At 60.4% G+C, this 27,995-nt stretch overlaps 4 protein-coding genes across 9 annotated transcripts in view; 2 read left to right on the top strand and 2 right to left on the bottom strand.

Annotated features, from left to right (window-relative positions):
- AMBRA1 (autophagy and beclin 1 regulator 1) overlaps positions 1–1,647 on the top strand; it is a 131,684-nt gene extending 130,037 nt beyond the window's left edge. For both annotated transcript variants that reach the window (XM_083839455.1, XM_083839456.1), the window contains exon 18: positions 18–1,647. In XM_083839455.1, the coding sequence (XP_083695581.1) occupies positions 18–514 (497 nt within the window). In that variant the 3' untranslated portion in view covers positions 515–1,647. The remainder of the gene's footprint in view (positions 1–17) is intronic.
- Positions 1,648–11,032: 9,385 nt separating this feature from the next.
- CHRM4 (cholinergic receptor muscarinic 4) lies at positions 11,033–18,880 on the top strand. Its single transcript, XM_083837579.1, has 3 exons — positions 11,033–11,267; positions 17,119–17,160; positions 17,306–18,880. The coding sequence occupies exons 1-3, from the start codon at positions 11,213–11,215 to the stop codon at positions 18,781–18,783; spliced, it is 1,575 nt and encodes a 524-aa protein (XP_083693705.1). The 5' UTR covers positions 11,033–11,212; the 3' UTR covers positions 18,784–18,880.
- Positions 18,881–20,305: 1,425 nt separating this feature from the next.
- MDK (midkine) lies at positions 20,306–22,990 on the bottom strand. 2 transcript variants are annotated; one of them, XM_083837580.1, is made up of 5 exons: positions 22,834–22,990; positions 21,272–21,355; positions 21,034–21,195; positions 20,797–20,958; positions 20,306–20,671 (listed from the first exon to the last, which is right to left on the bottom strand). In XM_083837580.1, the coding sequence occupies exons 2-5, from the start codon at positions 21,348–21,350 to the stop codon at positions 20,646–20,648; spliced, it is 429 nt and encodes a 142-aa protein (XP_083693706.1). In that variant the 5' UTR covers positions 21,351–21,355; positions 22,834–22,990; the 3' UTR covers positions 20,306–20,645. The 2 variants fall into 2 exon arrangements, with proteins under 2 accessions (XP_083693706.1, XP_083693707.1); XM_083837581.1 differs by having other exon boundaries at positions 21,272–21,351; positions 22,834–22,967.
- A 2,286-nt stretch (positions 22,991–25,276) lies between these two features.
- The window catches only part of DGKZ (diacylglycerol kinase zeta), a 43,892-nt gene continuing 41,173 nt past the window's right edge, over positions 25,277–27,995 (bottom strand). For all 4 annotated transcript variants that reach the window (XM_083837578.1, XM_083837576.1, XM_083837577.1 and 1 more), the window contains one exon: positions 25,277–27,342. In XM_083837578.1, coding sequence (XP_083693704.1) covers positions 27,226–27,342 — 117 coding nt within the window. In that variant the 3' untranslated portion in view covers positions 25,277–27,225. The remainder of the gene's footprint in view (positions 27,343–27,995) is intronic.

Below are 27,995 nucleotides of genomic sequence, written 5' to 3'. Positions count from 1 at the left end.
TCTGCTCTCTCTTGCAGGTGAAGGTCCAGAGTATGGGGCCAGTGGGGAGGATGCCCTGAGTAGGATCCAAAGGCTGATGGCAGAAGGTGGCATGACCGCCGTGGTCCAGCGGGAGCAGAGCACCACCATGGCGTCCATGGGTGGCTTCGGCAACAACATCATCGTGAGTCACCGCATCCACCGCAGCTCTCAGACGGGCGCAGAGTCCACTGGGGCTGAGGGCGCAGCAGCAGCAGCACAGCAGTCCACCTCGCAGCAGCTGGCGGCTGAGCTGGAGGGACGGATCCTTTCAGAGTCTATGCAGCTGTCAGAGCATGGCCTGAGCCCGCGGACAGCCCCTGGCGGGAGCGAAGGACAAGGCACCAGTGACCTGGACCTGCCAGAGCAGGCCCAGTCCTCCATGGACACTGAGGGACCAATTGAATACAGTGACCTAACTAATAATAACCATCTTCCTGACAGTACCAACTTCTATAGTAATGACAGCACCAGTGGGGAGTCGCGGAACAGGTAGAGATGAGTTGTGTGTTGGTGCTACCCTTGTACTGCTCAGCAGAGACCTGTACCTCACAGCTGGCCAGAAGCTGGAAGAGTAGGGAGTTGTGGCTCTGACAGGATGTTGGTGGTTCAGGGGGGTTTCTGTATCCTGGGTGAGTGGCAAGGGATAAGAACTTCAAGGAAGCCGTGGGCAAGAAAACATACTACCTTAACTTCCAACATTCCCGCTGCTGAATAGTCTAACAGGATTATAAAAACATGCTGACTGCACCCCATGCAGATTTTGAAGTCCTGTGGGATCCCCTGAGCTCAGCCCTAATCCTGCAATTCGGTCAGTGTCATCCTTTGTAAAGTTTCTTTCCTTTTCTTTCCTTTCCCGTCTTTTCCTCTTTCCTGCCCTTTTATGCCCAGGGGCTGATCAGTAGAGTGAAGAAAGGGAAATGGGCCTGCAGCATCCTTCTGGAGACTGGAGGTCCTCCTGGGCAAACCTGGGCGTGATGCTCCAGTGCTGTTGCTGGAGTGGAGGAGTCTTCCAGGCCACAGTCCTGCTCCGTGGCTCAGCACTGCTACCCCTCAGAGCATGGTGTTCTGGGACCCTTCCTGCCTGTGTTGTGGTCTTTTCTGGGAAGAGCTGGGCTTCGTCAAAACCTGCATGGCTCAGGAACTGCTCGCAAGAGGGGATCCTTCCTTTTTAGAATTAGTTTAGTACTTGGCAGGAACCTAAGCAGAGCTGCTATATGAATGGGTAGAGGGACAGGGGCTACTGCTCTCTAGTCGGGATGCAGTTCACACAAGGATATCCTAAGCTGTGCCAACATAAATGTGAATGAGCCATCCCAGTGGTGTCGTGGTGCCAGGACTGAGCTGCACCTCCTTGGCAGGGGGCAGGAAATGTCTTTCAGCTCCAGGCCAGGGTGTGAGGTATGGGTCTGTGATGTAAGGTGTTGCATGTGAAATCTTGACCTTGTACATGTAGTTTCTAGTGGAGAAATCAAGGCTCTGATATTTTGTTTTTAGTCTCAAATGTGATTTTCCTTTTCGTTTGTAACTCTCCATCCCTAGCAGGTTTGTGGAGGAAGGACGGGGAGAGCGTGAGTGCTAACGAGGGAAACACCAAAGATCAATGTCATTAAAATATGACAAACCCTTGCTTGACCTACTGTCTTTATTTGTCTGATGGATGTTTGTGTGATCGGCCTCGGGATAGCTACATCCAGCTCAGAAGCTCGAGGTAGCTTACAAATGTCAAATGATGATCATCCCCTTCCCAGGAGGACGACAGGCTCAGCCTTTGAGTTGGAGGCTCACAATGGGGAAACAGAGGAGAAGTTGAGAGTCTTGATTGCAAATTGCCTTTTAACCAGTATGGAGATGAGCAGGCACTCCTGCATTTCCCATCATTCAAGTATTGCAGCAGGGAGAAAGGGGAGAGTATTTCTCCTATCCTGCTCAGAAAGGTATGTAAAGATGCAGTACCGTCTATTGCAGGCAAGCAGAGAGGTCTGTCTTGCTGACCTCTTAAAGCAGAAAGGAGATGCAATGTCTGGCTGTCCTGGATAAAGGAATGCACGCCCCAGTGCCTGTTACCACTTTCTGTGCTGAGGGATGCTTCCCCTGCCATCCGAGCACCTGCCAGCAGCTGCTGCGCTCCTGCCCTGCTTCTGTAGACTCTGCACTGCAAAGACATTACGATAAATAAGGCTGTCATTAGGCAGCACTCAGGCTCCCAGTCAGAAGAGTCTGTTAGAGAACATTAAGCAAATCTTCTCTTAAATCACAGCCTGGAAATGAACCTTAAATCAAATCAGCTGCTGCCAGGCCTCATTGCAGAGTGTTAATGAGGCTCTAAAACCTGCCCTGAGCCAACCACATCCCTGATCTGACAGGAGAGCAGCCTGAAAAACGGGATTCCCTTGTGCGGTGAGCAAGGTTTCATGCATCCCAGTGTAGGTTGGCCTGAGGATGTGCTGACACGGGGAGCCAGAGGAACTGTCTCAGCTGAAGCCCTGTACAGACAGGGTGGTGCAGGTCTAGGCAGAACTGTGTTTACTGCTCTGCTTGAAAACAAAGAAAAACAGAGCCTGGAAAAAACTGCTTCTGCTTCAGCTCATCCTGGCATCTTCTGTTCCCACTCCCTGCATGATTCCTGGAAGAGTCTTTAGGCCCATTCTCAGTAGATGTGCTGCAGAGCGTTTACAGATGTCCATTTCCACAGCCAGAGCCAAACTACCTACAGAAAAATTTCCATTGCAGTTGGGGAAAGGTCTTCTGGGAGGCCTTGCTCTAGTGCTGGCAGATTCTCAAAGGCCTGGTGTGCACCAGGGCTGGGCACGCTGGCCAGATCCCTGTGACACAGCTGCATCAGGGCCTGAAGCCTGCTCGGCTGAGGGCTTCCACTTGGTCAAGACCTGTCCCTGTTGAGATGGTGGCAGAGCAGCAGTGAACTCCAGTGGGAGCACGAGACAACTGCAGCTGCTCTGTTTGGCGTTGGCCTGGGACATCTGTGAAGGTCCTGAGCAGCTTCTGGTTTGGGGCTTGCAGGGAAGGCCCTTCTGGATGAGGTAAGGCTGGTGGAGGCCTCAGAGCAGGCGGCTTTGATGCTTCTCCTAACCTGCTTTGTAGCTTTGGGCCAAAGACTGTTGACAGCTGTGGCCTGACTTCAACAAGCTCTAAGCAGGACTGGGCGTGGGTGGGCTTACTCTTCAGATGCTGCCTTGGATGTTGGATGTGCTTGGTAGATGTCCTGCTGTGGTCACAAAACCAGCAGGTGCTCTCAGAGGTGGTGGGCTTGTATGCAGAGAACACATTTTATTTTTTGAGTTCAGACCTAGAACGTGCCAAGCTCAGCTTCTCTGCCTTGCCTCAGACTGCCATGTTTTAGCCCAAGAGGCTTTTTGGTGGTTGCTTTGTTTGGGCAGGGCTGGGCTGACCTCCACGTGTGGGCCTAGAAGCACCCCTGAGCCGCCATGGTGGCCTGAGGCACAGAGCCCTCTGTGGGACAGGAGCCTGGGGGGTTGCCCACCTCCAGGGCAACCGCAGCAGCACAGGGGCTCCTTCCCAGAAAAACACACAGCAACACAGTAACGCAGCACGGAGGCAAATGCCCTGCCAGGAGCGAGGCGGAAATTCAGCACGAGCTGCCTGAGGAAGCAGAGCCACGCACGTTTGCTGGCCCAATTTAGGAAGCAAAATGAGAGCTTTGCTGCTTAGGAGCAGGAAATAATCTTAAAAACCAAAAGCTTTCGTCAGCCTTAGCTTGTCAGGAGCCTTTAAATGTGCTAACAAAATCCTGGGAGAAATGCAGTGCAGAGAATTTTATTTAGCTTTCAAAAGGCTTTTGATAAAGTCCCTCACAAGAGGCTACTAAAGAAACTGAGTCACCTCAGGGTGAGAGGTGAAGTCCTGGAAATGGAAACTGCTTGAGGTGGGAATTAGAGTCAAAAGTAAGAGCTAGTTCTGGGTGCAGAAAGAGGTTAATGGTGGGCTGTCCAGGTTTGGTAGGAGCCAGGTTTCTCCAAATGCCCTAATGAGCTGGAAGAGGAGGGGGACAGCTGAGGACACGAGATTACTTAGGTCAGATAGGAAGAGAGAAGGTGCCAGAAGCCTGGGGCAGTGGGAGGAAGTAATGGTTAGAGCTGCCTGCAGTAGATGCATGCTCCAGCACCCCAGGCTTGCCACCTAAGCTGGTGGCAAGGAGAGACCCTTGGGTCCAATCATGGGGTTGCCAAAGCCCTGCAGGCAGTGCAGCGAAGTGGTGAGGCCCATTTGTCCTGTAAGTCCTGGCTTTTCTGTCCTCTCTCCTTTGCTGGCCTCCTGCTCTGTCTCCAGCACCTCCACCGAACTCCCCCGAAGTCCCACCTTGCACCAGCCAGCGCCAGCCTCAGGGCCACCACGGGGTGACCCTGCAGACAAGTGGTGTGGGGACCCCAGCTCTGCAGGACAGCCAGGAAGGGAGCAAGAGGGCAGGGGCCAGGGCACAGCTGGGTGCATGGAGACTTCTTCCTTGGTGTCACTGGTGTCAGTGGCCGTTTTTGTCCCTTTCCCCACATGCCAGGGGATGTGGTTGCTCATCACAGCTTGTCTCATAGCACACGTAGGCCTGGGGAGGCCAGCAGCAGAGCTGTGGATGCCCCCCTTGGACCTTCTTCCAAAACCAAGGAGTGGACTTGTGGTGCTGTCAGTCTTTCCCAGGCCAAGGCCTGGGGTTGTCCTCTCCCCCTGCTGCTGGGGCTGAGGACGAGCAGTTCAGCAGGGAGTAGCTGCCCTCTCTGCTCAATCCCAATCTGTCAGAGAAGTCATTCTCCAACAGGAAAAGGCAAATTAATTAAAGCGTGCAGCATGTGAGCCATCCGCCTCTAATTGGGATCTTGGTGTGCAGCACACAAATGTCACGCTGCCGCCAGCCCTGTGCGGAGCTCGGTGCACGGGGGGATGGCCTCTCATTTCCAGCTGATGCTCTCAGCCTGTTAGCTGTGGTGCCCCTTCCTCCTCTGGGCTGACAGGTGGGTTTTTTTGGAGCCTGAGGTTTCTCTTTCTGTCCTTGCTCCAGCTTGGCTGGTGGAGACGGACACCGAAGCCCCTGCCCTTTCCAAGCTCAGGAGACACCCAAGTCCCTCTGGCTCTCCGTGCTTGCCCACAGAGCTCCTGCCTCCATCCAGCTTTACAGTGGCTGGGATAAATAGCAGGCAGTGTGCAAGCTTGTGCAAAACCTTGGGATTTTGTGGTTGCTTGGAGGTTACTTCTTTCTACATCTTAGGCTCAGCCACTGCTCACACCCACCTTGTGCCATGGATCCAGCACTGCTACGGCAGGAGGAAAACAGGAGCCCAGAACCAGTCACTGCAGGTGCTCTGCTGTGAGCAAACTGGGGAAAGGGAGAAAGCACCTGGTGTCACGGCCTTTCCTGGGGTTTAATGCTGGCCCCCTGATACCATCGTAGCTAAGGATGCCTTCCCTCAGCTCCCAGCCCAATAACCCAGTAACGCCCTGATAGCATCAGGGGCTGGCTCTGGCCGTGGGTTGGCTCCAGCCTCTCCTGCAGAGCAGGGCACTGCCACCACATCGCAGGGCACCTGTAATTGGCAATTATTTATTTTTGAGGCACTTCAGCCCCAGACAGGCTCAGGAAAGGCTCGTGTGGACTAATGAAGATGGACTGGCAGCTGGCAGGGAGGCTGGCATTAAAGCATGTAAATGCTAAAGCAGCGCAGGGCTGCCGCTGGTCTGTCTGCCCGCTGCAAAAGTTCCCGTGGAACTAATCACCTACATCAGCCCGAACGCTAATTAAAGCAATCATTTAGAGAGGAAGCGAGGCTGGTCCTGCTGCACTGCTGGGGGGCTCCGAGCTCAGCCCCAGACCAGCAGCTTTTGGGCTGCGGGTGTGAGGAGCAGGACCCTTGGGGCAGGGGGACGCGGGCAGGGGGATTGGGCAGCGCTTGGGGTGCCGTGACCTGGGAGAAGCCCCCAGGGCAGCTTTGCCCCAGAGGTGCTGAAGAAGGATAAAGCTGGTATTGTTTTTGTGATGAGATTTCAGCTTTGGTTGACAAAGGTAGCTGCGTCGGCATAATACGCTTAGGCTCCTGTAAGGTATTTGACGTGATATGGCGTGACAGCCTGATCAGAAATCAGCCTCGTGCAGCACTCGGTGGGTTTGATGCAGCTAAGTGCGTGGCTGTGTGTTTGGGGACGCTGAATGTAGGTCGTGGCAGCGAGACAGGGCTGGGGGCAGTGTGGCCGTGGTCCTGGTGTGACAGGGGGACAAGCATCACCCAAGGGTGCTCATTGCCTCGGGGCTACTCGGAGAAATGAAGCTTGGGGAACACCTTGTCTAACGCCCCAGTGGCACGCTACAGTGACACAAAAGGGCCTCAGCGTGGTGTCCCCACTCCCCCTTGGGATTCCTGTGGCTTCTTTCTGTGGGGCCAGCAGCACAGGACACCTCTGGCCCCAGGGGCTGCTCCCTGCTTTCCTTGCCCTGTCCTGTCCCCTGCCTGCCAGCTCTCACCTCCCACCAGGGGACTTTCTCCAGCACCCTCCTCCTGCTTGTTTTTTCACCCCCTCCGGACAGTTATTTATCTTATGCTCATCAGCTTGAATGAGTTTTTCTTCCTAGGAGCTCTGCCTCCCACGCAGCTAATGGGATTGATGGGAACGGGACGGGCTGGAGATGACACTTGCCGGTGCTTGGATCCTGCCCAGCCACCCTGAGAGGACGCCTGGGGCCGCACAGCTTCACGGCTGCCCAGAGAAGAGCAGAGCCAGGCTCGTGTCCCGCACACGCCACAGCAGGGGGGGAGCTTGGGCTGCCCCTCTGGTCCCGGAAAGGCCAGAGGAGCAGCCCAATCTCATCCCATCTCACGGGCATGGGGGCTGCGTGCCAGCACGGGGCTGCTTCCTCTGCCCTGCAGCACCCACCCTCTGCAAGCGGTCCCTCTGCAAGCGGTTTTGCAGCAGCAGTGTGCTTTTTTCCCCTCTCTGGAGAGATTTGAGGCTCTTGTTGGAGGTATAATAAACCAGAGAATAAATTAGCTCTCCCCTAGGGAAGGCCTTTCTACCTGGTTCCTTTTAATGGGGCTGATAACGTATTATCCAGTTTCTGCCTACACAGCCCTACCTTCCCTTTCAGGAGGGAAATTTTCCTGGTGTTGGTTTTGCTCTCCCCTGCTGGGGTGACGCTCAAAGCACTTCAGGTTCCAGCTCTTTCCCACTTGCTTTTCCCCTTCTCCCGGGGCTGGGGGGGGCTCTCATGAGCCTGGGGGGGGAGCTGCAGCCTTGCTGGGGGGTGAGGGGACGTGTCCCCATCCCCTGCTGCAGGCAAGGGTCTTGGTGCAGGAGAATTGCTGGCAGGGGCAGAGCAGGAGCTGGCCTGGCTGCTGCTGCAGGGAGGACGAGGAAGAGGAGGAAGATCTGCACGTGTGTATTTGCACGCATGAGCTGGAAGGACAGACGGAGCTCTGCAGGGGGCTGGCGACACGTGGCTGGGCCGGGGGCCTCCTGCCTTTCTCCTCTTCTGCGCTCTGCTCCGAGGAGCCTTATTCAAATAAATGGTGCAATTACAGGGAATTAAGGGGAGGTGAGGGATTGATGCCAAAACAGAGCCTTCTCATTTCCAACTTCACCGCGTCCTCTGGGTTTCTCTGCATGTCCTCTCCCCCTCTCTCAAGATTTCTCTTCCTCCCAGTAAAATCTTTGGAGGGATGGGGAAGGATGGCTGGAGACCAGCCTGGCTGGAGCTGCCCTGGCGCTGCCGCCCCTGCGGCTGGGTCCCCGTGTAGGGGTTGGGGCCCTGTGTGCCTGCCCCTCACCGGGGTCCCACAGCCCCCCCCAGAGCTGCCCGTGGCTCCTGCCCCCCGGCCCCAGCTCCCCAGCACCCCCTGCTCGCCTCCCCGCTCCCCGGCAGACACCGCGCTGAGATTATCGTAATGATCCCCGACAAGGCACTATCAGGAATTATGCTGATAAATCTAAACAGACAGCTTATGAAAAAATAAAAATAAACAAACCACAAGCCCGGGCCCGTAATTTAATACAAGGTTATTAGCCTGGCTGGCAGGGAACAGAGCTCTCTCCTGCTGCAGCCTTGAGTCTCCTCTGCCCCCGGCTCTGCCTGGAGCCTCTGGCCCTGCCCAGAGCCTTCGGCCAGGTCCCTGCAACACGGAGGGACCCCAGACCTGCTGGTCCTTGGGTGCTGGGAAGTTTAGGGGAAGATTTGAAGCGTTTGGGTAGGGGAAGAGCGGCAGAATCAGGATGGGGGGAGAGTGTGGGGACGTGGCTAGAAATAAAAGTGAGAGATGCAAGGCGGGAGATGGGAGGGGGGTGGCTGCTGGCGAGCAGGGGCGAGGAGTTGTGTGTCAGCACATCCCCGAGGTGTGAATCCTGCACGCGTCCTTGTGGGCACGTTCACAGCCCTGAGACGGGGATGAGGGAGCAGTGGCATGGCCCCCAGCTGCGGAGGGGCCGGGCTGCAGAAGAGGATGCTCTCGGGGGGCTTCCCCCAGGAGCAGCACAGGTTGGGCAGATCACCCATGTGGTTTTGGGGGACTTTCTTCCATTAAATCCACACTGAACGTGATGGCAATGAAGCAGCAGTGCCCGGAGGCACACGTTAACAGAACCGTAGCGCTGACCTTCTCATCAGCCAAGCCATTGCCAGATGTTTTTTCCTTGCTCTGTTTTTTGCGCGCTTGCCGCTCTCCCCTTGGTTTCGTTCCCCGCAAGCAGGACTGTGGATGGCATTAATATTAACGGGGTTCGGTGCCAGGCAAACGGCACAAATCCTGCCCAAACGCGGGGGCTGAGCTGGGCTGCCTGGGGTGAGGCGCACACGGAGCACTCTGCGCCCCAGCAGCGCTGGCGATTGCTCCGAATTGAGGGGAACACGGCTTTTTAATAGGGACGTTTAAAGCCGTGGGCGTGTAAAAGCACACTTTTATTAGGCTGTGTGCATGGCACAAGCTGGGCTCTGTCACGCTGCCCAAACCTGAGCTGTGGCTCAGGATCTGCCTGGGCTCCCAGCCTCTGCGCAGGGCATTGCCACAGCCTGGGGACCGTCAGCGAGGTGACATGGTACAAGGGGAAACAGCTCGAGCCCGCATTTCCACTCCTCTCCCCCCCTTTTTTTATAATAGGTATAACAGAAGTGATTCAGAAGCACTTTACCCCTTCCATTACCCAGAAAGCAAATAAGAGTTGCAAGAATGGGGACAGCAACACAACAATTATATTGAAATATTCCAAGTCGTGCTTATATGGCGAATGTGACAAAATTGAGTGCAACCTTAAAATAGCAGCAGCGATCTTTTAAAACACAAAAAGCAGATGATTATTGACTGGAGAGATGGCAGCGCACCGGGGTGGGAGGCAGGCTGCTGGGTTTAACTCTCCCGAGGTGTGTGTGATCTCTGGGCTGCCCCAAAAGTGGTTTGGATGGGCTCAAGCAATTGGCTATGCCTGGTGTTCAGCGTTTTAGAGGGCTAAAATCGGGTGAGATGATGTGTAACATGGAGATGTTGTGTCTGATCCTGCACCTGCAGAAGGAGCAGGAGTTCACAGTTGGTCAGGGATGCCTGGGGCTGAGGCCCCCTCACTGTCACTGTCTGCTTCCCAGCTCTCTGCCTCTCCATTTCGGGTTCTTTTTTATTTTTATTTTATTATTATTATTTTTTTTGGGGGGGGCTGATAGACAGATTAGCATTTATCAGCAAGCTGACTACTGGAGGGTTATTAAAAGCGATTTGCAATGTAAATACTTTCATCATCAGCCACGTTTTCTTTAGACTGGGGTTGACTTTTATGAATATTAAAGATGTCAGGATGGGTCTGCCGGGTTCACAGGAGCGGGGCTGCTGCAGGGCAGGGGCTGGGCTCGCGCTGCGCTGCGGGAGGCAGCCGGGAGCATGAGAGGATCCGTGAGGGGCAAGGGAGGGCCTCAGTGGAAGGATGGGGAGCGAGAACGTGTGAGTGTGTCTGAGAGCGTCTGTACAGGGGGGGAGAGGGGATTTTGCCTGCCTCTAGGCAGATGTGGTGGCTTGGGCCGAGGGCACGATTTGCGGCAGAGCCCGGTGGAGGCTCCCCAACCGGTAGTGGGAGAGCGGGGATTGCTGATGGGCTGTCAGGCAGAGCGAAGCTCGGGGCACGGCCAAGAAAAAGAAAAAAGGAGAAGCCATCCAAAAACAGAGGATGGAAAGAAACGGGTGAGGCAGGGACGTGCGAGTGTTCCGAGGAGAGAGAAGCAACCGCGACTTCTAACCAGAACCCGAGCCTGGGCCTTCGGAGGCTCCACTTCTTCTGCCTAGTGAGAGAGAACAGCGCTGGGAGAAGAGCTAAAAGTTGAAAACTTTTGTACTTAATTTGGTTGCACGTTTTTATCTCCGTGCCGGATCAGCTTTGGAAGAAGGCTTCTTGCTGTTCATTACACTCTTTTGTCTACCCACGGGGAGTTGTAGTTTCAAACAAGAGCCCAATCAAACAACCCAACCCCGGTGCAATCAGATTGTCTTTGAGGCAGACATTTCCTCGCTCGGATGAGTCCGCCCGGGGCGCAGCAGTTTTCTTTACAGCATTTGGGGGGGGGGGGGGTGTCAGCATTTGGGTTTGAGAGGCCAAACCCCAGCGGAGGGGCACATCTCCCGGCCCCGGGGGGGGCACTGCCATCAGAGGCCGCTCTCCGGGTGCGGGAGCCGTGAGAGGGGCCGGGGCAGGAGCTGGGGGGGATTTGGCCGTGAGCACCCGGCGGGGCTCCGCCGGCCCCGGGGGGCTCCGGGCGGCGTCGGCCCGGCCGGGGCGGGCCTCGGGCGCTGTCCGCGGTGCTGCCGGGGCTGCTGCGGGGGGGGGGGGGGGGGGGGGGGCGTTAAAAAAGGGGGGGCACCCGCTTTTTTTAATTATTTATTTTATTTTGGGAGGGAGGCAGCGGCGCGGGGATTGGCCGCGGCACCGTGACGCCGTGGTCCCCCCCCCCTCTCCAAGCCTCCCCCCGACGTGGTGCCGGTGGCGATGCTGGGTTGGGGGGGGGGGGGGAGGCACTTTTGGGGGTGGGGAGGGGGGGGCACCGGGCCGAGCCGGCAGAGCCGGGTCCTCCCCCTCCTCCTCCTCCTCCTCCCCACGCCCCTCCCCGCCCTCCGCACGGCGCCGCCGGGAGCCGGGAGCCGGGAGGAGCCGGCCGGGGCCATGAGCACCGGAGCCCCCGACGGGGCGGCGGCGTGCTCGGCGCTGCGGCATGGCCGCTGACAACCGCTCGGCGGCGGGCGGCGGCGCGCCCTGGGGGCTCCCCGGTGAGTGGCGGGGGGCCGGGGGCACCCCCGGGCCGGGGGGCGCCGGGAGGAGGTGGGGGGGTGGGGGGGGGCGTGCTCCCGAGGCGCGCACCCCCGGGGATGTCGCACACGGGGGGGAGCTGGGGGCGGGGGGGGGGGGTCTCTCTGCCAACTTTCCCCGGCCAGGCAGCCCCCTGCCCCTCTGCACGCCCCGCTGGCCGTCCTGTCCCGTCCCGTCCCCCCTGTCCCGTCCCGTCCCGTCCCGTCCCCCCCATCCCGTCCCGTCCCCCCGTCCCGTCCCGTCCCGCAGCAGCGAGGGGCAGCTCTCGCCCCCTTCCTCCCCATCCGCGGCTGCCCCCCTGTCCCTATCCCGGTGACATCCCGGCTGCCCGGGGCCCACGGACGGGGGTCGCGCAGCCCCACCCTTCTCCTTCCCAAAATCATGGCTTTGGCTTCAAACCAGGGGGACGGTTCTTGGCACTCCTTCAAATCAAAGCAGCGCCGGCTTCTCCTCTCTCCTTCTTTAAGCACCTCCGACTGCGCTGCGGCCACATTTGCCGTCCGGTCCTTGCGGACACCGGGGCTGGAGGGGCACTTCCCCGGCTGGGAAATAGCCGTCGTGCCTCCGTGCCCTGCCGGCCAAGGAGCTGGGCTGTGGGTGTCAGCACACGGAGGCTCCCTGCTTCGCCCCGGGCACCCGGGGTGACCTCGGAGAGCGGCCGGGTTCCCCCGCGCTGCTGGCAGGGTGGGCAGGGGCTGGCACCCGGCTCCTTGAGCCTGGCGCTAGCGAAACACACGAGATGCCAGGGAGCCAGGGCCCAGGCCTCCGGTGAAACATCACGGGTGGCAATGCTCGCGCTGAAATCACAGGTAGCAGCGGGAGGCGTGGAGCTGTCACCACCTCGGGGCACCGCTGCCTGCTTCCTAATGCCCGGCCTCCTGTGCTCGGAGCGCCCATAGCCCGGGCTAGGTGCCTTTACGCACCCCAGGACATGCTCCCAGGGGAGCTGAGCGGCTGGCTTCACCCTCACGGACAGGCTAAGAAATAGGGACACGTCCCCGGTGCACGCTTGGCTGGGCTGGAGGCTGGCGGGCAGGGTGGGCTGGAGATGCAGGAAGGCTTCCAGCAAAAGAGGTTTGTTCCTCCACAAGAGGGGCATGCCCGTCGCCGCAGGTCAGTCTGCTTTCTTTCATCGAAGAGAAATGAACCGAAATGATTAATTAATGCTGCGATCCAATTACTCTGAGTTTGCAGAAGAAGTATGGTTTTTCTCTTTAAACTATCCCCAAGAGGATCCTATTGATACCGGCTCTTGTCATGGTCGTGTTTGTTGTTGTTGTTGTTTTCTTTTAACGGAAATGACAGACATCTCCCCAGCAAAACACAGCCAGAAGCAGGGATGAACGTAGTGAGAGAGGTGCCCAGCACACCTTGGCTTTGGAGCCCCTCTTCCCCCGATGTGCTGGGACGCGGCCGGCAGCACCCGCAGCGGTGGAGCGGGGCCGGTGGGCGCAGCCGGCGGCGCAGGGCTGAGAAGGCAGCGGGGAGAGCAGCAGCAAGAGGAGAGGGAAATGGAGGCTGTGTTTGCAAGGGGCTGCTGCTCGCTGCACGAACGCAGCTCATCATGCCACGTGCGTGCATACACAGCAAGCCTTTCACGTGCACAAGCTGCCCCCTGCCCCTTGGCACTCAGCGGGGCATTTACTGGAGTAGCAGGCTCTGTCCTTGGCCGGTCGCTGCTGGGTTTGGCACGGGGATGTGCCCCTCTCGTTCTCCAGTGATCCGAGGGAGGAGATTTGCTTTTGCATTTCAGCATCCTCCCCGAGCTGGCTCTAACGCCAGCTCAGGAAGTCGCAAGGTGGGCACCGGGGCAGCAAGGCAGTGGAAGTTTGAACTGAGTCATTCCTGTCCACTTCCCTCCCTTTTTCATCCCCGCTCCTCAGTCTGCGATAGCACCACAACTGTGCCAGGACCAGCAGTGGGGATGCTCAGCCCTAGGCCACGCTGAGGCCTCTTCAAGCCGGCACACGGTTTGGAGGCACACCAAAGCCCGAGCGGAGCCGCGGCGGCCCCATGCTGCTCCCGTGACTCAGAGGGGCCGGGAGGGATGCGGGGAGCCGCGGCGGCTGTTTGCTCGTCTTCGAGAGCCTGGCAGAGGAGCTCTGTCCCGGGTCAGCTGGAGGGGAGGAGCGGCAGCGGAGAAGCTTGGCCTTTAAAGGCAGGGCGCTGCGCAGCGTGGCAGGCTGCCCCGATGCCACGCCGAGCGGGCTCTGCCGCGGCCCCTGCCAGTGGTGCAGCAGCCAGATGCAGGGGACCCAGCTAGAGAAGCAGCCCACCGCTTGCCACAGGGGGCTTAATGTGTTTTACAGCTCCTTGCAGCTCGCAAGGCGCCGCAGCAGCAGGCGTTTGCCCTGCCCAAGCCAGGCCGTGGTGGCAGCGGGTGGCACCAAGCTTCGGGCACCGTGAGGAGAGGGGTGCTGGGCCCGGGGACAGGCACAGAAATTGCTGAGGTGCTTTGTGATGGGCAGGGCGGGAGCCGGCTGCCACCCGCAGCGTTAAGGGTTAATGGCAAGTTGGTTTGGGTCCAGCAGAGCGGGGCTGATTGGCCTGTGGGAAACTCAAAAGTTTTGGTTGTGCAACACCAAGGGCCGAAAACATCATTTTGTGCAAACACAATGTCCTGTGGCCGGGTCACAGGGCAAATCTCGAGCGGCAGCTCGGCGCCTGGATCCCAAACCCTCCCAGCACCTCCTCGGCGGGGCAGCAGGATCATCCGACCGCTGGGACAGGACAGGATGAGTGCCTTATGGGGTCTGCATGGGGCAGCTGGGATCCCTGCTCCCCCGCAGTTGCCTTGTTTTCTGTCCCAGGCTGTCCTCGCTGCTCCCTCTCCCCCTGGTCCCTGTCTCTCCTGCAAGCCTCTGATCCAGGCAGTCACTTGTTGCAGCCACCCTCCTGCCCTCTCCCTCCATCCCCTCTCCCCTGCCCTTTTCCTGCTGTGTTATCCGGGGTTATTTCTGCCGTGCCGCCTCCGAGCAGCTGGGTCCTGCTGAAGCTTCAGCCCAGGGCTACAGAAGAGCGTGAGCATCTCTCTGAGGCGGGCAGCATTAATGCAGCAGGCGGCAGAAGCTCAGCTCTGTCCTGGGCTCCGCAGAGAGCCAAGAGCACCCCGACCTCTGTGCGTGTCCTCTGGCAGGCACGCTTGCTGCCAGCCTGACATTTCTGGGGACTTTGGTGCCCCCCAGCCTCACCGTGCCCATGGTGGCAGGGGCGAAAGGAGCCTGGCAGCCCCAAAGGAGCACATCCCGCCGGCCCCTCTGCTCCTGGCCACTTTCCCTCTTGTTTCATCACCTCCATCGCTCCCCAGGCGTGGAGCAGCCAGGCAGGGCCCCCCAAGGGACCCCCCAGCAGCAGGACACCCCCTTTACCCGCTCCCCGCACGTCTCGCTGCATCCCTGGGGTGCCTGCGGCAGGTCCCCAGGACTTCCACGCTCTTCAGAGGTGTGACTCTGCCAACCAGAACAACCCCTTGCTGGATGTAAGCTGCTGCCGTGACTCAGAAACTCGTTAGAAGCTATTAGATAACGCAGTTAGCACCACAAACTGTCACCCCTTGCATCTCAGGCACACCAGCCACAAACAGAGGTAGCCATTGAACATCCCCTACCCCTCCCCTCTTCCTTCTCCCTTTTGCTGAGGGCTGAGACCCACGTCACACCCCCAGTTGGACACGACAGGCCTAATCCTGTTGCATTTCTAACCTCTGGGTCCTTTGGGTCGTTAACCTTTAGGTTCATGGCATCAGTGTTAATGGCACGCCAAACCTGGCTGCCCCAAGCAGGTTGCCCCAACCCCACCTGCAGCCTTGGATCCGAGCTCGACTGCACCTCACCCCTTCAGCCGTGCTGTGCCGTGTGGGGAGGTGTTGTGGCACCCTACCAGCTACTATGAGCTACTTAACTCTGTCCTAACTGGAACCAGGACAGGAGGGAATGCTCTTCCCTGCCTCGAGGACACGCTTGCTAATGGCTGCACCTGCAGAGAGGGGGCCACGGGATCCCTTAGCCCAGAAGGTGTCATTGGGGAGGAGCTGGGGGCATCCAGTGGCTGAGACGGAGAGGAGAAAGCTGCAAAATTCACTGCAGGCAGCCCCAGGGAGGGAGCAGGCGGCTGAGGGTGCTGCAGCTGGTGGAAGCGGGCCTGGGGGCACATCTTGCGGCCAAGGGACAGCGTGGGCAGGGACAAAATATGGTTGGTATCTGGGGCTATGAGCCCTGTGGGCATCAGCCCCAGGAAACCCCACGGGATGTCTCCTGGGCTTTGCCAGGGCTGCGTCTCCTCCCCGGGCACAGTGTGTGGAGGGGATGGGGACCAGGAGGACTGTGGAGAGGGGGGAACACGCTGCTGGAGGTGCAGGAGGAGAGAGCTGGGCATGGAAGAGGACAGCCTGAAAGCATCCTTTTCTATCACGCTCCCTCCATCCTATCCGAGGGCGCCCCTACCCCATGGGGCAAGCAGTGGGGCTGCTCCTCGGGGACGGAAACCCGCCTGGGAGGGCTGGAGCTGCTGCTGGTGAAGGGGGGGGGGGCTGGTGCCACCAGGCAAAGCAAGGCAAGGTGACCCTGAGGGGATGGCAAACACAAAGCACGACCTCTGTCCTCAGTGCCACCACTGCGGCTGCGCTGCAGGCACGATGCACGGCTTGGTTGTGGGGAGGTGGTGGGGTGGAGAGAGCAGCAGGCGGGGAAAGAAAAGCTGCCCAATAGACCGGGCCATGGCAGAAAACAGTCGATAATCATTTTCAAAACACCGGTTGAAGTCTTTCATCCTGAGGATCCGGTTTCCTCTTTTATCAGCACAGAAATTTTCAACCTGACCTCTGGGTGGCATCCAAGGACATTTCAGCTGGGCCTCCCCAGCCCTCTCCCCAATGTCCTGTGAGTTGTGCAGCCAGTGTTGTGCAGTGGGATGAGCTGCACTTGTCTTACTTACATATTTTGGATCCATTTGCACACCTGGGACAAGTGCATAGTGGGGCAAAGCCAGCGCTGCTCTATTCTGACAGCCCTTGGTCTTCACGAGCAGCCAGCGAGGATAACCATGCGTTATTGGCAAAATCAGCTTCAGGACACCCGGGGTGCTGGGGGCCAGTGCTGCTGCCACAGCGGGCTGCAAGGGGCAGCACTTTGTCAGGCACACGCAAGGCTTGGGCTGCTGCTGGCCTCTGTTGGGCCCGTGGTGGCCACCTCCTCTTGGCCCTGGACCTCAGCATCCCCAGGGCTGGGGCTTTCTGGGGTGCTCAGCAAAAATCATCACAGAAAGTATCGCCATTTTCTGAGCAATACAGAAGGCAAAGAAGAATATTGGCCCTGGAAACATTGTGAAACAATAAGCGAGGCTTCATTAGGAAAACAAACATACACATTCCTCCTTTCCTTTCTTTCAGCTCTGGAAGGTTTTCTTAAAGCAAGTTTTGGGGCTGGGTGGTGTGGGAGAGGCAGGTCGGACAGGAGGCTCTGCCCAGCCCCTTTGCTTCTCCTTCCCCGTCCAGGAAATTCCCCCTTCATACCAGTTTTGGTCCATTGATTTTCTTAAGGTCCACGCTCCTCTTAGCCATCACCCCGGAGGGTTACCCAGAGGCGCTGTGGTTTGGATGGACGCAGTCTTTCTGCCCATCATCTCCCACACCCACCAGGGCTGGGCTGTGAACCCAGCCAAGACAAATTACCCCAGGAGGGCGGCCCTTTCCCTGGCTTCTCCAAAACCAGCCACAGCCTTTGGGGAAGGCAGGCCAGGTCAGCGCGCTGTAGGACTTGTATGGATGTCTTGGGGCTGAAGCCATAGCGTAACTTGCTGTTTTTCCTGTCTCAGATTTCCTCTTCCAGAAGGAGCTGCTTGCTGCCAGAGACACAGGTGAGCACTGCGGGCCGTGGCATGGCTTTGCGGGGTGTCCTGCCAGCGGGCAGCCCTCCCCGGGGGCTCACAGCCACGGCTGGACGGACGCACGGACCCGCAGGCGTGATGACGTTCTCCCTTTCTGTCCCCGCTCCCCTTGCAGACCCCATGCACAACCTCTCTGCGCAGCCCTGGCAGGCGAAGATGGCCAACATGACCTACGACAACGTCACCCTCAGCAACCGCTCCGAGGTGGCCATCCAGCCTCCCACCAACTACAAGACGGTGGAGCTGGTTTTCATCGCCACGGTCACCGGCTCGCTCAGCCTCGTCACCGTGGTGGGCAACATCCTGGTGATGCTGTCCATCAAGGTGAACCGCCAGCTCCAGACCGTCAACAACTACTTCCTCTTCAGCCTGGCCTGCGCGGACCTCATCATCGGGGTCTTCTCCATGAACCTCTACACGGTCTACATCATCAAAGGCTACTGGCCGCTGGGGGCCGTGGTGTGCGACCTGTGGCTGGCCCTGGACTACGTGGTGAGCAACGCCTCGGTCATGAACTTACTCATCATCAGCTTTGACCGGTACTTCTGTGTCACCAAGCCCCTGACGTACCCGGCCAGGAGGACCACCAAGATGGCAGGGCTAATGATTGCGGCTGCGTGGATATTGTCCTTCATTCTCTGGGCCCCTGCCATCTTGTTCTGGCAGTTCATTGTGGGCAAGAGGACAGTCCCCGAGGGGGAATGCTACATCCAGTTCCTCTCCAACCCAGCAGTGACCTTCGGCACAGCCATCGCTGCTTTCTACCTGCCTGTGGTCATCATGACGGTGCTGTATATCCACATCTCCCTGGCCAGCAGGAGCAGGGTGAGGAGGCACAAGCCTGAAAGCAGGAAAGAGAGGAAAGGCAAGTCCCTCAGCTTTTTCAAGGCCCCCCTGATCAAACAGAACAACAACAACTCCCCCAAGAGGGCAGTGGAGGTGAAGGAGGAGGTGAGGAATGGGAAGGTGGACGACCAGCCCTCAGCACAGACAGAGGCCACTGGCCATCAGGAGGAGAAGGAGACCTCCAACGAGTCCAGCACGGTCAGCATGACCCAGACCACAAAAGACAAGACCACAGCAGAAATCCTGCCGGCGGGGCAAGGGCAGAGCCCAGCCCACCCCCGGGTGAACCCAACTTCCAAGTGGTCCAAGATCAAGATCGTCACCAAGCAGACGGGGACCGAGTGCGTCACCGCCATCGAGATTGTCCCGGCTAAGGCGGGAGCCTCTGACCACAACTCCCTGTCCAACAGCCGCCCAGCCAACGTCGCCAGGAAGTTTGCAAGCATCGCCAGGAGCCAGGTGCGGAAGAAGCGCCAGATGGCAGCCCGGGAGAAGAAGGTCACCCGGACCATATTTGCCATCCTGCTGGCCTTCATACTCACGTGGACTCCATACAACGTCATGGTCCTCATTAACACCTTCTGCGAGACCTGTGTTCCCGAAACAGTGTGGTCCATCGGCTACTGGCTCTGCTACGTCAACAGCACCATCAACCCGGCCTGCTACGCCCTCTGCAATGCCACCTTCAAGAAAACCTTTAAGCATCTCCTCATGTGCCAGTACAGGAACATTGGCACGGCCAGATAAGCTGGCACTCAGGGACCACTTCAGCCAAGTTACGGCAGTCCTCCCCTTTGTCTCCTTTGCCCCGAGAGGAGATGGGGGGGGGAAGGGGGCGGGGGGGGGGGGGGGGGGGGGGGGGTGTCCTCTGCTCCCCACTCACAGAAGTGCAGACTGTGACGTGCTTGCAGGTGATGCCCTTCAACGCTGACGAAGGCCTATGGCACCGCTGGGCTGCAGCTCCTCCAGTCACCCTGGGCCCAGGGACTCACTGGGGGAGCCAGAGAGCTGGAGGTGAGATGAGGCCAGGAGATGTGGTTACCAGGAGCCCTCCCAGCCCTTGCGATGTTGGCCAAACAGCATCAGTGCTTATCATCAGACTGGGTGCCTCTTCTGACCATCTCCCAGGCCTCAGAGCTTGTTTGCACACAGGCGGCCTAATGCTGGATGCTTTCGATAGGCTTGTAGACCATTTATTTTCCAAGATGAAAAAAAAACAGGGGGCCAAACTTGCCAGCCACTTTGGACCAGGCTGGCTTGAGTGTGCTGACAGAAAGTCCTTCTGGCCCACCCAGGCCCCCTCCTGAGGAGGTCAAGGTTGTGCCCTAGCAGCTGTGCCGAGCTCCCCTCCTCCCCCCCCCCGATCTCACATCCTGACCTAGGGACCTGTGGGGAAGGCGTGGGGCACCTGTCCCACCAGTGGTGGCCTGCGTGCAGCCCAGCGAGGATGGAGGAGGTGGCCGCTGAGCTTTGTAAATGGATGTAACCCCACGGCCGGTGCCATCGCGGAGTCCTCAGCATGTGGGGTCCCGCCAGCCCTGTCCCAGCCCAAACCCCGTCATGCCAATGCCCCACTTCTCCCAAGGCCGGGGTGCTGCCGAAATGTGGGGCATGGCCGTGCCCGTGCGTCTGTCCTGTCCCCAGGGCGATGCCGTGCGACCTGGAGATGGGCTGCCCCGGCTGGGTGGGGACCCCCTCACTGCCACCACCTTTAGGATAACCGACATAGTGTCACTACAATGCCCAGCGGGTTGGTTTGGGGTGTTTTGAGAAGTGTGACAACTACGGCTGCCCTCCCCCCCCACCTCATCAAATAAAGACCTCGGACCAGAAACAAAAGGCCATCAGTTGAGGAGTCCATGCAGCGTCGCTTGGTTGCTGTCCCCAGCGCCCCGTGGGTCCTGGTGGGGATGGTGAGAGCAAATGATGGTCCCTGGGAACGTCCCTATGGCCACCTTTGCTTTTGTCACAGAAAGAGCATGGGTGCGAGCAGGGGAGAGGGGTGGCAGGCAGCCCAAAGAGCTGCTGAGATGGGGTGCTGGCACAGGGCACATGTGTGTGGCACCCAGGCCGCTGTCCCCAGCCACACTGTGACCTCTTTGCGCTCTGGTCATGAGGGGGTGCCCCATACTGGTGCTGGACCCTCCGCAGGTGTTTGCAGCATCACCCCGAGTGGAGGATGGATGTGGCGGCTGCAGGGCTGGTTTCCCTTCTTCTGGGGTCCCCATCCCTGTAGCACCGCACGGGGATGACAGGCAATTCTAATTCATTTATTTTTTTTAAAAAGATTTTTATTGGAAAAGAAACCAAACCCCATTTTCCAAAAGACATGAGCGTGCCCACCAGGCACCAGTGCTGATGATGGCACGGTGCAAGTCGAGGTGACGGGCAGAGGGGACGCGGTGGCCGCCAGGCTGGTGGCACCTTCCCGAGGTGGGTGCACCTGCTCTCGACAAGAGTAGTGATTAAACAAGGCATCTCTGTGAAAGGGGAGGTGGTGGGGAGAGGGAGGAGAAGGAGGAGGAGGAGGAGGAAGGCTGGAGCATGGCTCGCTGCAGCGGGGAGAGGTGCACGTGTCCAGGGGCCGACAAGGACACCGGCGTCCTGCTCTAGTCCTTCCCCTTGCCCTTCTTTGCTGCAGCCGATGACCATGGGAGACAGGCGTTAGCGCAGCTGCCGGCAGAGCCCCGCTGCCCCAAACCAGCCTCCCCGGCCCCGAGAGCCGCTGCGCGGGGGCAGGTGGGAGGCCGGGGAACTCACCTTTGGACTTGGACTTCATCTTGGACGCGCAGGGCTTGCTCACGTAGACGATCTCCTCACACTGGGCATTGTACAGGGCTTTCTTCAGGATGCCCGAGCGAGTTTTCACGCCCGTCTGCGCGCTGCACCCTCCCCAGCTCTCAAACTTGTACTTGCAGTCAGCTGCAAGAGGCAAGAGGCGTTACGGACATGCGGCACCCGGCACAGCCCCCAGCCACCCCCCGGTCACCCCCGCACCTCCGAACTTCTTCTTCCAGTTGCAGGGGATCTTGCACTTGAGCTTCTTGCTCTCGTCCCCGCAGGTCCCCTCACGGTAGCCCAAGCCGCAGTCCTTGCTGTTGGGGACACAGGGCCCCCAGCGCCAGTCCTGGCACTCGGAGCCGTCCTTCTTCGCCTTGTCTGCAAGGGAGGGAGCGGGTGGGAGCGGTGGGAGCGCGCCCCGGACACCCCCACGCCCCCCCAGGCTCCCCCTCACCTTTCTTGGCTTTGCCAGCCTCGGTGGTGACAGCCAGCAGCAGCAGTGCCAGGAGGAGGAGGAGGCCCCGGGGCTGCATCCTGCCTGGGGAAGGAGGAGGGGGGGACGGGGACGGTGGGGACCCTGTGCCACACGGCCCCGTAGTGCTCAGCAGCTCTCATCCAGCACCCAGCACCAAGGAACGCCGGGGCCGGGGCCCGTGGCTGCCATGGTGCCTCGCCCCAGCTCTCAAGGAATCCAGGGATGGGAGAAACAATCCCAGCAAAAGCATCCCCCTGCCATGGAGGGGCCGGGGAGCTGAGCCAGCAGCTCTCACACACAAGTGCAGGCAGTGTGGGAGCTCGCCAGAGCGATTTAGCAGGAGCGCTGCGCCCACTGCTGGCTCTACAACCGTCAGCACATCGCCCGTGCACCAGGCGTGTGTATACGTGTGTGCGTGCATGTGTGTGTGTGTGTGTGCGTGCACAACTGCAGGGCGAGCCCTTCCTGGCAGCAGCACCATGGGCTGAGGGAAGCGCGATGCCTGCCGGAGAGCAGCGCCCGTGTTAGCCAGGCTCCAGCGCCCTCGCCTCCGTGCGCCCGCCGCTGGCTTCGCTGTGAATGGAGCTGTCAGGGGGGATTACACAGCCCGGCTGGATGAAGGCTGGGAACCGTCCTGCCCGGCACAGCACAGCCCTGCTGCCTTCGGGGGGAACAAGGGCTCAGCCCAGACGCCTGATTTCGGAGGGCAGGGCTGGGGCTGAGCTGCTCCGGCCCCGCTTGCTGCAGGGTCTCCTGGGGCAGCGCTGGCACCCGCCCGATGCGTGGCGTCGCCCGATGCTCGGTGTTTGGTGCTCTGTAACTTCTTCCTCCCGCCGCCACGGAGTGCTTCCCTTGGTGTCTGCGCCCGCTGGCACTGCTCAGCCCCTTCCTCAGCCATGGGCACCCCTGGGTCCCCAAGGCGTGGGGACCCCATGCAGGGTCCCCAGGGACCCTCATCCCCAAGCGTTCACGGCGGAAAGGCAGGGCAGCTTTCCAACCACTTTCCCCCTCCTTCCCCCCGCCCGCTGGTCGCGCAAGGGCTGTCCCCGCTTCCCCTCCCTGCTCCGGGTGCCCTGACCCTGAACCAGAGCCGAAAGTCCCCAGGCGATGCTGGAAGAGGCGCCCCAGTACTGGGGCCGAGCTCCTCCTCGGCTGGGCAGCGGGCGGGTGGTCACAGGGACAGGACCCCTCTGTCCCCACAGCCCCAGGACCGGCCGCTTCGGGGACGGGGGGGGCTTTCCGCCCCCATCCCACCGCCCCCCCTCCTGCAGACGGGAGCACCCAGCGCCCCCCACGCCCCTTCCCCACCCTCAGGCAGCCCTGTCCCCTCCCCAAGCGTGTGAGCGTGGGGGCTAACAGCCAGCACCCCCACACCTCCCCGCTCGCTCTGAGCCCCCCCCCCAGCTGCTCCCTCACCCCACAACCCGCCTTCCCCCGCGCCCCGGGGGATGGGGATGAGATTGGGGTGGGGGGGTGAGGCCGGGTCCGGCCCGGAGGCGCCCATCCCCGTGCCGCCGGGCACCCCCCGGGGCCGCACTCACCTGGGGCGCGGAGGGGCGCGGAGCGGCGCCGCTGCCTTTGTGTGGCGGCCGCGTGCGGAGCCGCCGCGCAGCGCTGCACAGCGGCCCCTGACGTCGGGCTCGGCCGGCAGAGAAAGGTGGGCTCGGCCCCAAACTTTGGCAGGCTCCTCCCCTGTCGTCGTCCCCCCCCAACCCCCCCGCCTCTAACCCCCCGGGCACGGCCAGGCACAAAAGGGGGCGGCCCGCCGAGGGGCGGCCCCCGGGGCGGGGGGGGGGGGCTGTGGGGGGATGCTCGGCACCGGGGGGGGGGCGGCTCCGAGCCCCGAAATGGGGCGGGGGTCGCGGCTCGGCCCGGAGCGTCCCCCTGTCCCCTGTCCCCCTGGCCGGGCGCTGCAGGGTGGCCGCAGGGGGTGTGATACGGTGCTGCTTGCCCTGGGGCTCCGAGACCCCTGTGGTGATGCCCCCCCGGGGCTCGATGGAGCAAAGGGACAGCCCTGTGTCCTCACCAGCCCCATCCGTGCCTCCTTCCCTCTCCCGGTGACTTCTGTCACCAGTGGACGGACCTGCCACCATCTCTGTCCCCATGGGAGAGCCATGGCTCTCCTGGAGTTACCCATCACGCCAGGAGAACAGGGCTGTGGTGGGGAGCCAGGCCATTTTCCACCCCCTGAGCCAGCAGGAAGGCTGCTGAGAGCAGGGCACTGGTTTCTATGAGCTTTTTCTCTCACTTTCCAAGGGTGACACATAAAACTCATGCCCTGCCAGCTGGCTGCTGTGGGCTGCAGGGGCAGGGGGGCCGGCAGAGCCCCCGGGGCTGCTGCGGGAGCCGTGGGGCACGCACACCGGGCTGGGTTACGGGGCTGCGATGAGCAAACCAGAACCGCTTCAAGCTGGGAAAGAGCTGGCAGCTGGGTGAGCACCGCTGGTTTCCTTCAGCCTGCCCTGGACAGGAGCCAGAGAACCCCTCGGAGACCCCAGCATGGTGCTGCCCAAGGTAGGGTGCAGCTCTGGGCAAAGCCCCCCCCATTTTCAGACGGGGCCGCGCTCGGTCCCTGCCGGGCTCTTTCTGCGGGATGCAGGGGAAACGGCTCCTGCAGCTCAAATCAGAAGCAGAAGGCTGTGTTTGCAGAAAGGGGCCTCATACCAAGGGAAGGAGGGAAGAGAGCGAGCGTGACAAACCCAGGTGCATTTCCCCGCCACCGCTTCGCTAGGGCTTTTTACCCCTAACAACGTCACGAGGCAATTCGCGGCGTGCTGGCGGCACGTTTTACACCCCCGGCACAAAAAGCCTGCTCCTTGGGGCACCGTTACCGCACGCTGCAGCAGTGCCAGCACGGGGACACGGCTACGTGTCGGGGGAAAGCACCTCGCTGGGACGTGGGTGAGGTGAGAACACCGCGGGCACAGGTGGCGATTAACGCGCCGAGCGCCCTCACCCCGGGGCTGGCAGGGTCCCCATGGGTGCTCACACATGCCCCGTGCTGCCCACACAGGGACCGCTCCTCTCCCCCACCATAAACCTGACACCAGGGCAGCTGGAAAACTCATTGCCATGGTTACCGGCAGCCCTCGCTGCGGAGACGCGGGCCCAGCGCCAGCAGGCCGGGACCGCGTGCGGCTGGGCCCCGGGCAGGGCCTGGCACCCCGCGGGTCCCTCTGCCAGCTCGGGCGGCTCCCGGGCTGCAGCCAGAGCGAGGGGGGCTCGGGGGGCAGGGACGATGTGGCGGGGGACGGAGAGGGGGCCGCGGTGGTGCCAGGCAGGCGGCCAGGCTGCCCTCGGGAAGCTGACTTCAAGGTACGGGCCCGCAGCCCGCGCCTGTCTCCAGCTCCCTCGCTGGGCCTGGCGGGATCGATTACCTCCCCTCTGCGAAGGAACCTCCGCGGGAGGGATGGTGTTGGCCACAGGCATCCTGACACGTCAGCGGCTGGGCTGGAGGCAGAAGCCTTCCTAATCCCCTCCTTTTGTAACCAGATAGCAGTCCTCCTGCTGCGGCTGATCCCAAACCTTGCCGCTGCCACCCCAGTGCCCAGCGCTGGAAGCAGAAGCCTTGTGCCCCCCTGCGAGGCTGGGGATGGACGGGAAGGCAGGCTCGTCCCCTGTGGAGCAGGGGGACAGCCTGACACAAAGAAGGGCCTGCAGGAACTTGGTGCTGGAGGTGGGATGCTGCTGTAGTAACCCATCAAGAGCCGCGCAGCTGCAAAGGGCAAGCCGGGCATGACTGCGGGACTGCCACCTCCCGGCCCAGAACAGCGTGAGCAGGGCAGGAGCAGGAGCTGGCAGCTCCTGGCACACTTCTCAGCTCTTCTGCATCACTTGGGATGGCGGTGGGTCTTCTCCCTGTTCCACACGACACTGAATAGCGATGGGACGTGGGACAGGAGACCTGGGGTCAGACCTCGCTCAGGGCCAGCCAGCTGTCCCCCACGCCGTGCCCACTGCAGCAGCAATTAAAGGAGGGAGGAATTAAAACATCCAACTCTTTATTTCAATGGCAAGAAACAACAACATCCAAACAGTCAAAGTTGAAAAGCAATGGGAGCGCAGGCTCATGCCAGGCCCTGGGCCTGCTAGAGCCGGCACCCTTACAGAGTTACAAAAATACAGTCCTACGACAGCATCTGGGAAACACAGAACCAGGTATTGCACAGATCCCCTGCCCTCTGCGGGCAGGGCTACAAACACCCCCTCCGCCTCTGCCTAAAAAACAGCCAGACGTGGAATTGCACAGCAACTCGGCTCACACGCGCAGGGGCCCGGCGGGGAGGGGGACAGTGTGTCTCTGAACTACCTGTACAAAAACTAAAGGAACATATAAAACTGGGGAGGAAGGGGGAAGCTGGGGCTGTAAACGCCCCCAGGCCAGGCTGGGTGCCCTGGCTGGGAGGCAGCAGCTTGCACCTTTGAGAAGATGACAGTGTCTTGTCCGTCTGCAGCTAGCGAGCAGCACCGATGGGAACTCCTGGCACTGCTGGAGCATCACAGTCGGGACAAGGATTTAAACTGCTGATTCTGCTGCTGAACCCCAACACCAGCCTCACGCACTGCCCTGGCTCAGCTTCCCCCATACTCGAGGGTAACTCTGCCCCCCAACCTAAAGCCTGAACAGTATTGTGGTTCTCTGTGGTATCGTGATACGTTCATTCTTTTTGGTATTGGTATTGTGGGGGAGATGCAAACGGTGTCAGCCGGCACTGTGCAGCAGCCACAGCTGGGTGTGAGTGCACGGTGGGGCTGCCCCAGCCTCCTCTCCTGGTACTCAACCTGCCAGCAGCAACCTGGACCTGACTGAACATGCCAAGCAGGTCCACAACACACTCGGCTGCCTGCTCTCCTCCCCTGCTGGCACCTCTGCATCCCAGAGACTGCTGCTGCTACTGCAAAAGCTGCTGCAGGGGCTGCTCTGCTACCTCAGGGCTCACAGCTTCTGCAGGGCAGACAGTGCCTCGTGCCCCGTGGCAGGTGGTACCCAAAATGCCATCCCATCACATGCGTGACTCAGGGCCGGGGTCCCTGATGCTTCCCATGCATCCGAACCCCTCTTTCTGCTAAAACCTGGGAGGTGGGCTGGCAGCCTGCCCAGGGAGCTTGTGTCTGGGCATGGCACCCTCCCAGGTTTTCCCTGCAAAGCCCTGTGTCCAGTCTGTGGGGATGGCAGAAGTCACGCTCAGAGGATGCACATCCACAGGTTGGGGGCGCGGGGGGAATCCCTGAGAGCAGCACGAACCCCAGCACTGAAGGCAACCAGGAGGGCAGCGGCTGCCAGGCTTCCAGCTGCGCTAGTCCCAGATGCCCTGAGGAAGGGGTGGGTGCACGTCCCCTAACACGCCAGGGACTTTCCTCCTGCCACAGAGTCCCAAAGCAGCAGGAAGGAAGAGGACTCAGAGGCCGTAAGTCGCGGAGCTTCCCTCGGGGCAAGGTTTTAGGCTCACAGCCCCTGCGCAGGCAGTGCTGCTGTCTGCCTGCACCTCCCGTGGCTGCTGGGGAGGAGAGGAGGAACGGGACGTGAACCGAGTGAAGCGGCTAATGGAGGGCACTGCCGGCAGGGAGGAGGGCGAGCAATGACATCCCACGTGGATCACAGGTAAGGACCTGCCGGGGGCACCGGCATCGTTCCCCTGTGCAAAGGTGATGGGCGGCTCCACCCCTGGTGGGGCTTTGGGATGGAGCCCGTCCAGAGCAGGGAACGTGGTGGATGAGGGGCAAAGGGGGACACACAAAGAGCCGGGCTTCAAGTCCCAAATACCCACTGTCCTCAAACAGAGTCCCAGCCCAGCCCGGAGCAGAGCTCTGCTGTCTCCATCTCCTCCTCCTAGGCTGACACCTAGGGAGGGCTGGGCCAGACTCACAGCTCTGCCAGGTGCCGTCCTCTTCTCGTCCTGCCCGAGCTGGCTTGGGCTAAGGCACGCTGAGCACTACACAGCTGTCTCCTGGTCCTCCCGCTGGATCATCTGGTAGTGCTGTCGGTTCTCGAGGTAGGCAGCCAGGTCAGGGTCATTGGCTTTCTCTGCCCTGTGCTTGGGGGTGTCTCCCTGCACGGGGGAGGCAACACGTCAGTGCGCTGGGCACTGCCTAAATGCTGCCTCGCCAGCCCTCTTGGCACCCTGAGGTTCCCCCATCAGAAAGGTGACTCTGGATGGGTCCCGCAGAGCCCACAGCCTAGCCCTGAGGCAGGCAGCACCCACTGCCCGTGTGCCTGCTACGGAGCAAAAGGGAGCTCCCGAGGAGCCCGGCTGAGCCGCAGGGCTGGAAGCTGTCCCCTGAAGGGCCATGAGCCCTGCGGGCGGGACAGGACAAGGACCAGTCCCACCTTCACCAGCCCCGCAGCGGAGACAAAGGCTGGTCTCGGTGACCTGCTCTTCCCCGGCTCTGCGGAGGCAGGCAGGAGAGGGTGAGGAATGAGGGGTATGTCTGGGGAATGCCCGGGAATACCAACCCCCCTTCCCTCTCGCAGCCTCACCAGCGCTCCCGCTCCCGGAGGAGGCTCACATTTCACCAGCTTATTGCAGCCATCTGGACTGTGTCCACTAATGAACTCCCGCACTCCATAAAAAGCAAATCTGTTAACAGCTCGCCGCTACGTCTCCTCTCCCCCTCCCTCCCCCTGCTCCTCGCTCCTTCTCGTTAAGTGCCCGGGCTCTGCGGTGCTGAACAAACCCTCTGCTGAGAAAGGCCACAGAAACCT

This window comes from Anser anser (genome assembly GCF_964211835.1).
Source record: "Anser anser genome assembly, chromosome: 5".
NCBI classification, from domain to species: Eukaryota; Metazoa; Chordata; class Aves; order Anseriformes; family Anatidae; genus Anser; species Anser anser.
This window is presented reverse-complemented; position numbering and strand designations above follow the sequence as displayed.